We start from the raw sequence: 17,573 nt of genomic DNA on the forward strand, positions 1-17,573 counted from the left end.
ACCTCATTTATTCCTCACAAGTTTATAAAGTGGTCACTATTATTCTGTTCATTTTATAGATAGAAAATTGAGACTAGGGAGATCAAGTCATTTAGCCAATTGTCACCCGGCTAGGAAGAAGTGATGCTGAGATTTGAATGCAAACAGGCTGACTCCAGAATCTGGTCTTCATCTCCTGTGAGACTGGGATGTCAGAACCTGTGGCGTCATTGTCCAGCCCACGTGATGCAGAGACAGTCAGTAGTCAGAGCCCAGAACAACAGTGATAGAGTCTGATGTGTTAGCAAATGTCCCCTCCACTTGGTGAGTTACTTAGCTCAGTAATCTATAAAATGTCTACAAATAATGTTACCCAAGGGACACATCACTGCTTCTTACCTCAGGCAGGAATGAGATAATCAAGCCCTTGACAGTCTCTAAGTGATGGGTTACTCAGCAAGTGGAGAGTAAGTTTGCAATGTGTTTCTTTGCTTCTCTTGTGAGGTTAGAGGGGGACCAAGAATGTGTGTCCTAGTTTTCCTATCGGAGTGGAGGTCCTTGAGGGCACGAAGTGTAGACATATTTCTTGGGGCCCAGCAGATCCCTTCTCGCCTCTTGTGAGTCAGCCTGGATTCCCAGACAAGAGCACTGAGCCCATGTGGTTCTGGCAGACACAGCCATGCCCTTAAGGGGCTTGTGAACTATTAGAATTGCTGTCACAGTCACAGCTCGCTCACACTCAAAATAACATGGCAAGTGTAACAGAGGCACCAGAAAGGGTTTGCAGTGGCTTAGAAGACAGCGAGCATATTCTCACAGGGAACAGTGGGGAATCTTCCCAGGGCAGGCAGGATTTTAACTCATTCATTCAACACCAACTTTCTTAGATGCTGAACTTTACATGTCAGTGAGTAAGTCAGAGGGGGAACTTTTTCTCAGAGAGCTCCTCTTTTCTTGGGGAAGACAGATCATCCTGCCATTACCCAGCACAGTGGTTAAGAGACTGTGATGGCGCTGCCATCAGACTTCAAATCTCCTCTTCACCACCTGCTGGCCAAGTGACTCAGGGCAAGATGTTGAACCATTTCAAGGCTTATTTGAGTCATCCATGAAAGGGAGAAAAACAAGAGCTTACTTTATAGGACTGATATGAGAGTAAAATGTAAACCTTTAGCAGGGTGCCTGCTTGGCATACAGTAAGTGCTCAGTAAATGCTAACAATCCTTATAAATGTTGCAGTAGGGAAAATGTGGGCTGTGAAGGAGAACATAGGAACTCCCGCCCCTGCCGCAGTATAGGGGAGCAAGCATACCAGGCTGGGTAAGATGGTTCTCTGAGAACAAGGCATTTCAGACAGAAGAAACAGCAAGAACAAAAGAGGAGGGGGGATTCCAGGTCCTGTTCTGGGAAGAGAGGCATTGGCCAGGTGGGTTGAGCGGGGATAATGTGGTGGGAGCTGTGTCTGGTGAGTTAGATAGAGAGCAGGTCATGGGTGAACCTGAGTGCCACGCTGAGTAATTAACCCTGGGATGTTGCCCTCAAGTGTGAGGCGGGGGATGATTTCCATACTTGTACATCCTTCTTTTGTAGACTCTGCTGAATTTGCTTGGAATCAGAAAAAACCTGGAAGATACACCAATTCAGGTAAAGATATAACCTTGAGCTGTCTGGATGACGGGGTGCTTACTTAATAACTTTGGTTATTTAAAAATTTGAGGGGTTTTTCTAAATAACCGTCAGTCCTTATTTCTTCAGAAAATATTTCATAAAGAAAAATTTTGGCATAGCCGTATCTATTCATTCAAATGCAGTGCACATTCGTGGATCAATTTTCAAAGACTGGTCAAAACCTGCTGTGTTAAAATAATAACATATGCTGTTTTTCATCACGTTTGTTGATGATGTAAATAAAATGTGTAAATATATTAGTAAATGTTAATATTCATGTATTTTAAGTTTAGGTTATAACATTTGTCACAATGTGATTTTTTTTTCATTCAAGTGAAAAACAGATGTGTGCAGCTATTTTGAATATTGGTTTATAAACATTCATATTCTTTATCAAATGAAAAAAAAATTTTTTTAGAAAGTAGCTCCTTATGTATGTTTCTGAGTATCTGGCGGGGGTGGGGGTGGTTTGAAGAGGGAAATCCTGCCTTTGCCAAAGCTATAGGTGCTTCATATAACTGTGGGTCCATAAACTGTTAGCACAAAGAAGAAACTTATAGACATGTGGTATAGTTCTACCAGTTTTAAGGTCACAGAAATGTAGGACCAGGAGACCAGCTTCTCTGGGTCACACAGCAAGTCAGTGACAGTGACAGAATGCAGACCCCTTATTTTTCCTTGCTCTCATTCATTCCACAGTTCTTGCTAATTCTCTCTCTCTCTCGTAGTTTCTGAGAGTTTATGTATGTAGACATGTACTGAGTATATATTTACACCTAAGACAGGCCTTATATAAACGCAGGGGTGGGTGGCACCACATAATCAGACCAGACGCCAGTTGCTTCCAGAAGCATGGGTCGCAGATGTTTAAAGTGCAATTCAGTCAAACAATGGCAAAGAGTCCAAAGAAAATATATAGTAAAGGTACTACTTAAATCGAAAAGGCTATGGATGCCAAAGTCTTAAGACTAGTCAGGCACAAGTGGCCTGGGCGATGCCCAGGTCACTATGACCCATGAGCTTACTCTGGTGCAGACTTGGCTAGTTCTGGGCTGAGTTGTTCATCTGTTTGAGTCTTCTGGACCTGTTCCCCACGGGTACTCAGAAAAGGGGCTTCAGGCTCTTTGGTCTTCTGTCTGGTGTGAAAGTCATCTTCCTTCTGGTGGGGCTTGTCAGGGCTCCTAGAAGCTCCTGGAAGCTCACAGAGGAGAAATGCAGCTTCCGGAGCTGGTGCCCCAGACAGCTGGCAGGAAGGCTGGCCTCACACCTGCCTTGTGGGCCAGTCTCCCAGTCCCGGTCTATTGCCTCAGGCTTCCCTTTCCTACTTCTCTTCCTATCTGTGTCTGGTACTAAACATCCTGCCACCCAACCCCAAGAAAAGCATATCTTGTTCCCATCTCAGGCAAAGGGCTCTCTCTCCCTGGAACTTTTCTCTCTCTCATTCATATGGGAGTCACACTCTTTTCGAGGAGTCAGTCTGGGCCTAGATTTTGGTCCCAGGGAAGAAAATAACTCCTCTGGGACACTGAAGAGAGAATCTGAAGAGTCTGAAGATTCTCAGCTCCCAAGTGGCAAAGAAGTGAGGACCCCTTTACTCTTCTGCTCCTGAATCAGATCTACAAAGGAATTAACTTAGACCCTTGAAAGATCAATACTGGCTTCTAAGAGAAAATGAGAGCAGTTTTTGGTAAGACAGTAGACTTAACCAGTGTGACTGGCTATGAAGGATGCACCTGGGTTTTTCACTGTTCCTTTGTCCTGTTTGCAGGCTGCACATAACTCTCCAATTCCATTCACCTAAATCAAATATTGCAACCAAAAGTTACATATAAACTTCCAAATTAACCTCCAAACCAAAGCCAATCAAAAACTGAGGACCTAGAAAGATGAATATGGGAGAGTAAATTCTTCCTATTTTTTCCACTGAGGTCAATAGTCTTCTCTCAATAACCAAGTCATTGTTAAGTGGCTGGGATTATAACCTGATATCCAGCAATGCGCTCATACATCACTCACTCAACAGACGTTGAACATCTACTACATGTTGAGCAGTATTCTAGATGTTGGGGATCCCTGTGGTCTTTTATTTTGATCAACACTATAAAATTCACCTGAACACTGGTCTAAGAGAGTAAAGAGTAATTTGTCTTTGTGTCCCACAGCCATGTTACTTTACCTACATGCTAGAGCATCTAGCACATAAGAGTTACTCAATGGATGGATGTTGAATGAAGGGAAATTTAACTTTTTTGGTTCATCAAGACTGTTTAACTCCTTTAACAGAAAAGTCTTTTGTCCTGAGAAGCTAGGCCTCTGGATAACAGAACTGCTAATTACCTGCATGTTATGTATACACCATGTATTTCAAACATAGACATTTGTTGGTGAGTGCATCTGAGGCTACAAGAGGAACATGTTTAGACTATTTTTGTACATATAAGGTTGTCATTATAGTGATAGGAAGATGTATGGAAAAATTCAGACCACAAAGGCTTAAACTAGACGCCTACAGTTACAAGTTACAAGAAGCATGGGTTCATGGTTTCAAAGCAAAAAATTAGAAGAGGACGATGAGCAAAAGAAAAAATGCTTATTTACTTTCTATTATGGAAAGGTTCGACATAAGAAAGTAGAGAGAATGGTATAATAAATGCACATGTACCCACAGAGTCAAAAATGATCAACTCGTGGTTAATCATGTTTCATCTATACCACCACCCATAATATTTTGAAGGAAATCTCAAATATTATGTTAAAGAAAATGTTTTAGAATGGCAGAAGCCTGCTGGTTGTTGAAGCTGGGTGATGGGAACATGGAGTTCCATTTTTTGTTGTTGTTGTTTTTCACTTTTATATGTGCTTGAAAGTTTCCATGATACATCGATGAAAAAATAGGAACTGTTTTGCTTTTGCCATTACAGAAAATTATGTCAGAGAATAGAATAAATAATACTCTTTCCCCTAAAGTTGTGTTTCAGCTTCAATATAAGGTATTCTTAATAAAAGCTTTCAAGTTTAAAGAATAAAAAAAAGTGGTGCTCTGACAATATAGATTTTTACAAATTATTTAAATAGAGGCTTCCAGCAGAAAAACTATAACACATTTCCCCTCCCCTCTAAAAGTAGTTAATTTATCGACTGCTTATGGTGGGCTAGGACTTTGTTAAGCGCTCCACATTGCAAGGGGCAGTGAATTGAGGTTTCGGGGAGTGAGAGGTTGGCATACAGCCAAGAAGAGCTTTCCAACAGCCAGAGCTTAGCTAGATCTGCTGCCTCTGGAGAGAGTGTGCTCCATGGTACTGGGGTTGTTCATGTCAGGCTGGGTGACTGCGTGACAGTCAATGGGCTTCTGTGATTACTTGGACTTCAGTAGTAACCCTAATCCTGGATCACTGGGTCTGTCTGAAGACAGACAGTGAATGGTCTCCTCACTCTGGGCTAAGAGTTGCCTTCACACTAAGTTAAAAACTGATCATCTTATGTCTGTGTAAAGCCTCACATGTGATAAATCAGAGTCACTGGTACATCTGATCAGGGTTGGACTAGCTAAACTCCCAGACCTCTTCCACTCCTTGACTCTGTTCTATATACACTTCTGTCTTTTCAGGTCATGTGGTAGAGGCTGAGCCAAAGTAATTGAATGTAACTGTGATCCAGGTTTATTCTGTGGCTGCTGTGAAATACACATTCGCTGTCCAGAGCAGTTTCCCATCGCTTCCAAAGGAGAGAACCATATTTTCTCCTTTCATGGCTTTTCTTGGAAAGGTCATGTTGGAGGGAGGATAGTATGTGGTATGATAGAATTTTCTTTCTCCTCCATTCCCTCCATTCCTTCTTCCTTTACCTTGCTGAGTAGAGGATCTTTGATATAAGAGAATGAAGGGACAGAAACCTTGCTAATGAATCAAAGTTATGCAATGGTAAGTAGTCACTATTAGTAGAAGGAACATTTATTTGCTTGTAGATGCTTCACGCTAAAGACTGAATCAGGTCCCTGAAGAGAAAGCAGAAGAGGAGAAGACAGAAGGGAGATCAGATTCTATGGCCATACCACCCTGAAAGTGCCTGATCTCATCAGAAGGGAGATCAGAGAGAGAAGGGAAAGTTCTAGACATGCATCCTAGATGGATTTTCAGTGGACTGATGGGTGACTTCATGGAAAAGTAAAAGAAAGTTGTACCCTGTCCTCTGATAGTGCCCTGGAGGATAGTGGCATACAGGACTCACAAAATTGAGCAATAGCTTAGAAGAGAAGCTCAGTGGTAGTAGTGAGGGCAGGAGGGGAAGGAGAGGAAAGGATTCCTATACATCGTGATAGGGCAGGCAGGGGTGGGTGGTAGTAGTGGGCTGAGTATTTGCGATGGTTTCCTTTACTGGGTTTCAAGGTGAGCAGCCCTACTGTCTCTTTCTGGTTATGTTTTGAGGTTGGGCTTGCTGGATTTAGTTTACTATTTGACTGCTTTGCCTCTCTGATCTTTAGTTTCCTTTTTTGCAAAATAATGTCAACCTGTACTTACATCATAGAATTTGACATAGCTTTTTCAAGACACTAAGCTTTGGAGGATAAGAACAAACGATTGGGCACTTTGGTGGATAGTCTGCAAAGGTGGCCACTACCAATTCCTGTCCTCCCTGTAGGTATACGCCACTTCCCCTTCAAGAGGTGGAGTTTATTATAGGCTTTTGCACAGAAAAGGAAACCATAAACAAAACAAAACCATAAACAAAACCAAAACAAAATGACAACCACAGAATGGGAGAAAATACTTGCAAACAGTATGACCAACAAGGGCTTAATTTTCAAAATATACATATAGCTCATACAGCTCAGTATCAAAAAAACAAACAACCCAATCAAAAAGTGGGCAGAAGACCTAAATAGACATTTCTCCAAAGAAGATATACAGATGGCCAACAGGCACATGAAAAGATGCTCAACATCACTAACTATTAGAGAAATGAAAATCAAAACTACAGTGAGTTATTACCTCACACCAGTCAGAATGGCCATCATCAAAAAGTCTACAAATAATAAATGCTGGAGAAGTTATGGAGAAAAGGGAACCCTCCTACACTGTTGGTGGGAATGTAAATTGGTGCAGCCACTATGGAGAACAGTATGGAGGTTCCTTAAAAAACTAAGAATAGAGTTGCCATATGATCCAGCAATCCCACTTCTGGACATATATCTGGAAAAAATGAAAACTCTAATTTGAAAAGATACGTGCACCCCATGTTCATAGCAGCACTATTTAGAATAGCCAAGAAATGGAAGCAACCTATGTGTCCATCGACAGATGAGTGGATAAAGAAGATGTGGTATATATATATATATATATATATATGTATATATATATATATATATACACACATACAATGGAGTATTACTCAGCCATAAAAGAGAATGAAATAATGCCAGCATTATTGGCATTATTTGAAGCAACATGGATGGACCTAGAGATTATCATACTAAGTGAAGTAAATCAGAGAAAGACAAATATCATATGATATCACTTATATGTGGAATCTAAAAAAGTGATACAAATGAACTTATTTACAAAACAGAAACAGACTCACAGAATAGAAAACAAATTTATGGTTACCAAAGGGAAGAGCAGGGGTGGGGGAGGGATAATTTAGGCGTTTGGGATTGACAGATACACACTACTATATATAAAACAGATAAACAACAAAAACCTACTGTATAGCACAGGGAACTATATTTAATATCTTGTAATAACCTATAATGGAAAATAATCTGAAAAAGAATGTGCATATATATATCATATATATATATATTATATATATATATATGATATATATATATATATATAACTGAATCACTTTGCTGGACACCTGAAATAACACAACATTGTAAATCAACTATACTTCAATTTAAAAAAAAAGGTGGAGTTTATTTTCCAGCTCCTTAACTCTGGCCCTGTGATTGCGTTGACCAATGGAACATGATGGGAGTGATGTTCCAGGATTTCTGACCCAGCCCTAAGTGGACTGACGGCTTCCATTTCCTTCCTCTTGGAATGCTCCTTCTTGGAAACCATCCACCATGCAGTGAGGCAGCCTCAGCAGCTGAGGAATACCATAATAGTGAATAAGGCGTTTTGAAAGTCTGCAAATGACAGAGCATTGTGAAGAAGGAAGGGAAACCTAGATCCACAATAATTTTATATTCCAGTGAAAACAAAGTTCTGCCCATTTCCATTTCCTTGATGGAAATGGTCCGATAAAATCAAACGGCTACCAGGTGGTTGGCTGGTTCCCCGTGGAATCATGTCCCAGTCAAGGGGTCACTGTTGATCTCTGCTATTGTCATTTGGACACTCAGCAGTGAACTTAGGGAATAACTTATTTGCCACTGTGATATTCTGTATAGCATTCCTTCTGACCAGGAACTGATTTTAAAGCAAATGATATCTGGCAATGGGTTCATACTCATGGAGTTCATTTGTTTTACTCTATCTCCCATCACTCTGAAGCAGCTGGCCCCAATGAACAGTGGGGACAACCAAGGTTTGGTGCTGTTTTCCTCAGCTCCAAGAATTCAGAGGTAGAAAAGCTCTCTCAAAATTACCTCTGATGGTAGTGATTTTACTTTTTTTTTTTTTTTTTTTTTGGTTTATTCTTTGCTTCCTATCTCCAACAACTTTGGACTCTGCTGGTGTAGACGTCTTGGTTCCCAAGGGAGGAATGTTTCCACCAAGGAAGAAAACAATGGTTTCATTAAATTGGAAGTTGAGACTACTACCTGGGCTCTTTATACCAGTAAATCAACAGATCATGGAGGGGCTTACTGTTTGGGTTCAGCAAAAGTAGGTCTTCCTGGGAAGGAAAATTCTTTGTTGTGGAGCTGTCAGGTACATTTAGATCCTAGGTCTCCAGGCACTGTGTGCCAGCAGACACTTCTAGTCATTGATCCAACCCCCAAACATACCCTTCCTTCCCAAATGCCCTTTAGGGATATGGAATTGTCCCTGGTTGAGAATCACTTGTCACTAGTGCATTGTTTCAAGAGTGACAATGCTTATTTTTTATAACATTTTGATAAGCAATAATAGAATAATAAACTTCATAAAATATTTCTTATTGAGCCAAATAACAAATTAGAGACATGGTTTTCTTTCTCTTCTCTCTTTTTTCCCCTACCACTCTATGTTCTAGTTGGGGATTTAGTTTTAAACCATTTTATGGATTTAAATTGTGATCACAAACTTTAAGAAACTGGCCAAGGTGAGGCCATTGGCTTTAAAGATGTCTAGATTTGAGACAGGCTGGGACCTGGGACCCTCTGCTGCAGTGTTTGCACCTGGACAAATGTCTCCTCAAGCAACAAAATATGAAGAAACTATAAGGGACTAAAAATAACTGCGTGCATGGGCAGTTGGGGCAAATTATGAACAACAAGATACAAAAAGACTAAAAACCCAACTGCCACTTCTGAGGAGTCCAGAGCAAAAGCAGCGTACTGTGCATGCCCCCTGCACTCAACACCACCAAAGGGGTGGGCAAACCACCTAAGCTACCCCTCTGGTGTGACCCCTGGATGCACCCCTACCCTCGCCCCATAAAGAACCAGCTCGCTGCCCCCCTCAGGGAGTGAGCAAGGGAACCTGTTACTTGTTTTCACTCCCTCCTGCTGCAGCACAAGTCCAAGTAAAGCCTTGCCTGAATTTCTCATTTGGCCTCTTATCAATTTCTATTGATTAAAGAGTCTAAGAACCCTGTCAATAACAGATTGGCAATCTCTAAATTGTGGATATCATGACATCAGAGTTCATTTGATAGAGAGCAAGTTGCAATACCATAGGGTTATTTGTCTTGATAAAAATATGATTTTATTAGAGACGACATTCTGCTATACAGAAGGATGTATTACATTGCTCTCTGCATAGTAAGCTCAGGTTCAAAATTAAACTTAATTTGTGCCAATGGGAATTGTATCAGCTGGTTATGCACACACATGTGCGCTCACACGCGCGCACGCACACACGCACACCCCTCTGGTGATTCTTACCTTCTGTGTTCTTGTTTTTCATCATGATGTTTATTGTAGCAACGACTGCAAAATATTTCTAGAGAATTTGTTCCTGGTGTTGGGTAATACACTTTGGCTCCAGGGCAAGTTCTAAAAGCTTCTATCAGCTTTACATACTTTCTGGAAATGTCCTCAGTTTCCAGTCTCTCCTTGGCCTGTGGCTGCAATGTAAGACAGCTCGCATCACACCTCTGAGACTGGTTAAGTCAGTTTACTTCTCTGAGTATTGACTGCCTTAATTCAGAAGCAAGAATACTGACTTGAAGGATAAAAAGTTTAATGAACTTTAAAATCCCTTCTAGTGTTAACGTTCAGTGGCTCCGATTTATTTTCTGTCCTTACTGTGTCCGGTACAAAGCTAGTGGAGTGACACCTCCCCAGAGATCTTCAACTATGTAGCAGTCCCCAAGGAGACAGACCCCGACTCCAGGCACTACCTGCAATGCCTCATTAGAAGCATCCCGCTTCCATCCAGTGGCCTCCATCCGACCTCCTGCCCTCCAAGGATTCAGGTTTCTAAGTATAAAGCTCTTTGAATTCATACATGGCTACAGCCAGAGGGGACCTCAGCTTTGCCATCTAGTCTAATTCTTCATCGAACAAATGAACAAACTGAGGCCAAGAGAAGTGACTTGTCCATGGTCACAAAGCCAGCCAGTAGCAGGGCTGGGATATATATTGACATATCCTGCCTTCCAGTTCAGTGTTCTCTCCACTGAAGCTGGGTGCCTGTCATCAAATGATTACAGCTTCACAGGAATGGTGCTCCTAAAGATGGCTTTCTGCACTGTATTTCCTTTGGTAAGATTTCAAGCTGAATTTCTCTTTCAGCTCTAAAATCTTTACACTGGGCATCAGGGGTCTGTGGACACTTGCTCCACGAAGCTCAGCAGAAAAGGAGGCATCCGCAGTGATAACAGGGAACCTGGTGGGTTAAATACACTCACTTCTCTTTCGAGGGGCTATGGCCTCAGCATGGCCTACTGAACTATTTGCCGAAAGGATATGAATTTCAATTCTCTGAGTCTGGAATGACCATATCCAGTGATGAGAAGGTAGAAAGACACATTTATTTAGCAAATGTTTTGTTTTGATGTTCTACGCTGAGCAGTGTAGTGATTAAGCTGGGGCTTTGGAAACAATCATTTAGGTTCAAATCCCAGTTCCATTCATTATTAGCTGTTGAATCTTGGGCAAGTTATCTAATCTCTCTGCTTTAGCTTACGTATTTGCAAAATGGAGCTGCTGCTGATATTACCTATGTATAGAGATTATTATTAAGATGAACTCAATTAATATGTATACAGCACTTAGAAAAATGCCTGATACCTAGTATGTGCTATATAGTGATTGCTGTTACTATGCAAATTAAAATATTCACATAAAACATCAACATACATTTTGAAATGATACATATTAAATATATTAGAATAGCTACCTATGAGGATATAAGAGCATTCCAAAAAAAAAAAAAAAAAAAGAACCCAGGCAAGTAATTCCAGAACTCCTGTTTTTAATCACTAGAGACGCTGCCTCTTTTTTATCCCATTGCCAATCTGAATAAACTGAGGCTATAATAAAGGATGCTAAGGCATCAAGCATTCATGCAGAGGCAGGAGGAGAACTTGGAAGATAGTCTCCAGAATGAGATGGGAGATTTAGGCCCTTCTTTTTCATCCCTAAACCTCAGAATCTGTAGGCTGTCTGCAAGTGAATACTGTTTGAAGAGGCTGCTCAGATTCTGCTAGCCGCAGCAGGCTTCTGCAGGGAGTAGAGTCAAGAGTGTGTTTTCCAACTGCAGGAAGCATCATCTCTGATGCCTGAAATGCAGGTCCATGAGCTTCAGCAATAAGTTTTACTCAAATAGGAAGCAAGAGTGTAACTGTGAGAGACTGAAAAAAATTAATGCTCCCAAATAGAAGGTTGCCTAAATAAATTATGCCCAACCATATAACAGCATATAGGCAGCCTCCAAGGTGGAATAATTAATGACCTAGACCTAGAAAATGATCTAGAAAAATATTTGTGATATATTGTTATTTAAAAAATAGATCACAGTGTACTATGTAGAATGTGTGTGTATATATACACATACATGCATACACACATATATACATACACACATACATGTACAGAAAATAGCAGGCAGGGTGTGTACATCATAATATTAACAGTGACTATCTTGAGCATGGGTATTAGGAAGAGTCTTACTTTTGCCCTATTTTATCTATATTTTCCAAGTTTTCTAAAATAAACCTGTATGACTTTTATAAAGGAAAAATAATGTATTAAAAAATAGCCAAAGAGGCACCAATAGTAAAGGTTGTTTTTCCCGTGGATATTATGTTCCTCTTCTATAATCAAGTTGAAAATTATCTTTTCTATTCCTTCCAGGCTGATGCAATGGCTCCCACCTTTGTGCACAGGTGGCTGCTCTTATACATGGCTGTCACAGCATGGATCCTATTGCATTCTGGTTACTGGGTACATACCCAGTTACAACCATCTGGCATATATAGAGCCTGGCACACGGGTATGTTTGACACAAATGAATTAATGAATCGGTAGGGGCTCAATAGCTTGCATTTGGCTACGAGCTCTGCCATTTATAAGCTAGGTGAGTCCCAGTCTCCTGATCTGTACCGTGGCAATAACAATTGTGAGTCAAGAGACCTCCAGTAGTTTTCGTAAATGGCAAAGTGCTGGTCACAAGATGGGTGAGGGTGCAGAAAGAGGGTTTATTATTATTGCTGCATCTATTAACAGGTCTACATCTTCCCATCCCTTATTTTTCTTTGGCTCCCTAAGGCATCATGGTTACCATAGCAGCCAGATGCTGATGATACCTCCAGGGGCAACAAGGTAAAGCTGAGCCAGTTCCCAGGTCCTCGTGCATGCCCTTGGCAGGCCAGAGTGAGATGGTCTGAAGCTCAGCCTCCTTTCAGGCCCCCCACCCTATCTAGAGTCACTTAGATCCAAAAACCCTGCCTCTGCAGCCTCAGTTTGGGGGCCCTGAAACACCCCTTCAGAGACTCCCTCCTTCCCAACCTCTGTCTCTTGGCTCCCTGCCTGGTTGCCGGGGAAACAGGTTCCACTGCGGACAAAGGAGGGAGCTGGGTCCTGCTTCCTCCCGGTCCTACTGATGAGGATTTTTAGACCGTGGAGACTGCGCTGCCCTGCCTTGCACCTGCCCTCATTTCCCGTGTTCTCACTCAAGTGGAGCTTGCCCTCCCTCGCCACTGACGAGACCATGTGTAAAAGTGTGACCACAGGTGAATGGAAGAAAATCTTCTACGAGAAGATGGAGGAGGCAAAGCCGGCTGACAGCTGGGACCTCATCATCGATCCCAACCTCAAACACAATGTGCTAGCCCCAGGCTGGAAGCAGTACCTGGAATTGCATGCCTCAGGCAGGTGAGTAGCCCAGGAAGTAGGGGTCCTGCAGGCAGCCCCTGGGACACCTTCCAAGAAAAGACAGAAACATGGGGAACCCAGGTGCTAGGGGTCAGTCTCGCTGTTGGCCCAGTGCAGACTGGGAGGCAGAGAAAGAGTAGCTACTGGGAGTTGGGACACCTAAGTTTGATTCCAGCTCTTCCGCTGAGCACCTGGTAACTTTCCCTCTCTGAGTCATAGTCTCCCCTTCTGGAGAAAGAGGTGGAATATATTTATTAGTTCTAAATGCTGGTATTTTACATATTTTTATATTTTAATAACCTCTTAACACAATTGAAAGCCAACAGAAGGGGGGGCTTGTGGGTCAAGAGACCTATGTTCCGGTCCTGGAACAGTTCAGTTTCAATCTATTTAATTCAGCTTGACTTAATATAAAATATTGAACACGTGAGGTGTGCTGGAAACTAGCTCTACTCTTTATGACCTTTGAGAAATTCAGCTTCCTTCTTGGACCTCACTTTCCCCACTTGTGGAAGGAGGGGTTAGCATAGATCCTTGCCTCTCGGTTCATGACCAGCATCAGCAGCATCACCTGGAACTTGTTAAAGATGCAGAATCTTGGGCCCCATTCTAGACCTGCTGAATCGGAATCTGCATTTCAGCAAGGTCCCTAGGTGATTCATATGCACAGTAATGTCTGAGATGACTTTCCAGCACTCTTGTCCGTGGGTGGATTATGTAAAGACTTACCTCTGGGACATAAGATTCGGAGGCTGAGTGGTGCAGCCTGGGGATCAGAAGCAAGGCCTTCCTTCCTTCCTTAGTTCAATTCATTCAATTCAAGAAACATCTACTGGGCCCCTGTTAGGTGTTGGATACTGGCTCTGCCTCTAGCTCACTGTGTATACAGCTTTCTTACTCTCTTTGCCTCAGAGTAAAACAAAGGGTTAAGTAGGTGATTTCTAAGGTCCCTCCAGTTTGGACATTTTCCATTCCAAGTTCTGTAGTCTAGTTTGGGAGAGGGGAAACAGTCCCCAAAGGGTGTGAGTAAACGAGAAGAGATGAGAATGGAAATGTGGAGCCCCTTAACCAGCTGATGGGAGGGAGGCAAAGGACTGGACACTCGCTGTCAGGGCCCAGGAGCTTCTCAAAGACCTGGAAGGTGTGTGGGGCTGAGTGGGGAGGGCTTGTGCATCCTCCCGACCTGGCTGATGACCTGAGAGCCCCAGCTGGCCCCAGTTAGCTCACTCTGGGCGTGAACTGCCTCCACTTCCAGGCCTTCAGCTACACTAATCCTGGCACCGGCCTAGAGGCTGAGAATTGATAAGGGTGTCATTTTCTCTGGATTTGGGTCTAGCCAGTTCATAGTCAGTGTTGACAGGTAAGAGTGTGTGGATGGAGCTTGCGTCTTCTCTGTGGTGCGGGCCATCCCTGCTATCAGACTCAAAGGATATTTGAGCAGGAAGGACTCTTTTAGTGCAACGTGCACATTTTACAGATGAGGAAAGGTGCCCAGAGCCAAAGGCCCAAAGGCAAGGCCTGAGGGCGTTGAAATGGAGGGCACGGAGGCTTCTGCAGAGCACAGAGGGGGGCCCAGTGATGGCAGAGCGCTGCTGGATGCCAGCTGCCTCCTGAGGCGCCTACTCTGCTCCTAGCAGAGCACACAAGGGGGCGGGCTGGGAAGCCGCCTGGGGAAAGCTAATGAACCCGGGGGGCCGTAAACACAACACCTCTACCTCCAGGCTCTGCCTACCGCCCCTTACCTCCTTCCTGGATCCGTTTCCACCGCCTCCACTCCGTCCTCTCCTCCTGCCTCTCCTCGTCTCCACAGGTTCCACTGCTCCTGGTGCTGGCACACCTGGCAGTCGCCCCATGTGGTCATCCTCTTCCACATGCACCTGGACCGCGCCCAGCGGGCGGGCTCGGTGCGCATGCGCGTCTTCAAGCAGCTGTGCTACGAGTGCGGTGCGGCGCGGCCGGACGAGTGGAGCATGCTGGAGGAGAACATCGAGAGCCTGGTGGACAACCTCATCACCAGCCTGCGCGAGCAGTGCTATGGGGAGCGCGGCGGCCAGTACCGCATCCACGTGGCCAGCCGCCAAGACAACCGGCGGCACCGCGGCGAGTTCTGCGAGGCCTGCCAGGAGGGCATCGTGCACTGGAAGCCCAGCGAGAAGCTGCTGGAGGAGGAGGCGACAACCTACACCTTCTCCCGGGCTCCCAGCCCCACCAAGTCGCGGGCCGAGGCGGGTTCTGGCTGCAATTTCTGCTCCATCCCCTGGTGCTTGTTTTGGGCCACGGTCCTGCTGCTGATCATCTACCTGCAGTTCTCCTTCCACAGCTCCGTCTAAGATTCCCTGGTTGGGACCAGGAGGATGCTAGGGGCCCAAGGCCTGAGAGGCCAGCCAACTGGTGGGAGGGGGTGAAGAGAGACCTGGGTTGGGAGTGGGGATAAGTTATAGCGCCGGTGCCACCACTGACTCAGTGGGGACCCAGGACAAATCACCCTGCTTTTCCATCTATAAAAGTAAGGGTTTGGGCTAGATCATTGGCTTTTCAAAGTGAGGCCCAGGACCCCAACGTTCTGCATAGGTGCCTCGGGGCTTTTGGATTTGGAAGGGGTGAGCGAGTGGGTTTCTCATCGTGGTCAAACAGCCCATCCCCACCTCCTACCTCCTCCTCTAGAGCAGCTCCACGTTAGATGGAGTTTATTTAAGAGTTTTGTATGAAAAAGGTCCAACTGCATTTAAAAAGTTTGAAAATTACAGGACTAGGTGTGATCTCAAGGGGCTTTTCCACAGCAATGAGCTCCTCCTTGCTTTCTCATTAACCCAGCCCTACCCCTCATTATTGCCCACATCTGGAGCTGCAGCCTTACATTATTAGCCTCTGCCTAGTGTGTGAGTCTCATCCATAGCTCTGTCTCCATGCACACAGCAGAGGTTCCTCTTGAAGGGAGAGAGGTGGAGGCACTAAGCTTCCCCTTTGTTCCTGGGTATGCGGGGTCCCTTGCTTCTGTTTTCCACACTCCCAGTTTCCGGCTTCCTTCCACTCAGGGTGGATTCTGGGGCCCGTTTGGTGCAGAGATGGTGCTTGGAGCACCATAGAGCTAGTGGCACCATAGTGCCATAGAGCTAGTCTTCCCACCCACTGCATATGAACCATCAGAGAATTTAGGAGAGGTTCAGAAGGTAGAATGTTAGAAGAAAAGCACAAAATCCCTAGGAAACAAATATAATGACTCTCCATTATAATGAAGAGTCTTCAGAGTTCAGGGACCAAGTCGGACTGATTCTCAGTGGTTCTGATGGTCAGAATACAGGAAGAGGGGCCTGGCTTCTTGGGCTATTTGTTGAAACCCTCGTTGAGAGGCTTTCCCATATGGGCCAGGCATGGGCCGTCTCACCAAAGATCAGCTGTCCACCTAGAACCACAGGGATGGGGGGCCATTAGTAACAGGGGGAGCATGAAAGATGTGAAGTGTTTTGCCCTAGAGAAGTGCATAGATATGTGGGAGAATCCTAATCGCCTTCAAATGGGATGCCATATGGTTTAGAAAGGGAGGAGAGGAGACTTTCTGATGGTAGGGGTACAGAGTGTGATTTGGGGAGGGGAGGCAGAAAGCAGGAAGTGGGACGCCACCCTGTACTTTTGAGGGTCCTCATTCACCTCACCTTTGTTAATAACTTGACTCCTCCTCTTCCCCCACTGCTCCCCTTTCTAATGGAAAGTCACCACCCACCATCTGTAGTGGTGGAGGGAGGAGGGCCACTTACATAAAGACAGAGTACTTTAATAAAGATGGGATTTCTTCAATCAGGCTTAGTAGTCATTACTGTGTGCTTGGGATTCACCAGTGTCCCTGATCTGTAATGGGCTGCTGGACACCCCCTCCCATCCCCTCTCTCCCCTTTCTGGGGTCCCCATATAAAGCTTGATCTAGCTCCAGCTTCAAGGTCTGGGCCAACCGTGTACACAGTCAGGAGGGATTCAGGCAGCCCTTGGTCAGCCATCCACGGGACTCAGCATAAGATTAGTCTTACTCTTGCCCTTGCTCTGATTCTAGTAACTGGCTGGTGACTTCCTTTGCTTCATGTACACAAGTATTCATTCCTTTATCCAGGAGGCATATCCTGAGTGCCTCCTCTCTGGCAAGGCCTGATTTGGGTGCTGGGATCCAGCGGGCACTAAGGGGTAGGCCGTGTCTCTCAGAGGTCTCTGCTTACTGCAGATATTCTCAGCCTTGGCTGTACTTTAGAAATCCTGGGGAGCCTTTAAACAAATGTCAGTGCCCAGCCACCACCTCAGACCAGCAGAATCAGAATTTCTGGGTGTGGGGCCTGAGCATCTGAAATTAGAATGAGACCCCCAGGTGATCCACCTGAGCTGCCTGGCGTAATGCCTCCTAACTGAGGAATAGGCTTCCTTCTGCAGCCAGGCTGCTAATAATGAGCCCAGAGATCTTCCTTGATGACCTGCC

The 17,573-nt window shown here is 44.4% G+C and overlaps 1 protein-coding gene across 5 annotated transcripts; it reads left to right on the plus strand.

The window, feature by feature from the left end:
- Positions 1 to 736: 736 nt before the first annotated feature.
- Positions 737 to 16,835, plus strand: RTP1 (receptor transporter protein 1). Of its 5 annotated transcripts, none has more exons than XM_057545702.1 (5): positions 737 to 1,299; positions 1,570 to 1,623; positions 12,095 to 12,233; positions 12,789 to 13,114; positions 14,925 to 16,835. In XM_057545702.1, exons 3-5 carry the CDS (start codon positions 12,099 to 12,101, stop codon positions 15,442 to 15,444), a joined length of 981 nt encoding a protein of 326 aa, XP_057401685.1. In that variant the 5' UTR covers positions 737 to 1,299; positions 1,570 to 1,623; positions 12,095 to 12,098; the 3' UTR covers positions 15,445 to 16,835. The 5 variants fall into 5 exon arrangements, with proteins under 5 accessions (XP_057401685.1, XP_057401686.1, XP_057401684.1 ...); XM_057545703.1 differs by having other exon boundaries at positions 737 to 890; XM_057545701.1 differs by having other exon boundaries at positions 1,122 to 1,175.
- The last annotated feature ends 738 nt before the right edge of the window (positions 16,836 to 17,573 follow it).

The sequence above is a fragment of the Balaenoptera acutorostrata genome, chromosome 4 (assembly GCF_949987535.1).
Source record: "Balaenoptera acutorostrata chromosome 4, mBalAcu1.1, whole genome shotgun sequence".
Taxonomy (NCBI): domain Eukaryota; kingdom Metazoa; phylum Chordata; class Mammalia; order Artiodactyla; family Balaenopteridae; genus Balaenoptera; species Balaenoptera acutorostrata.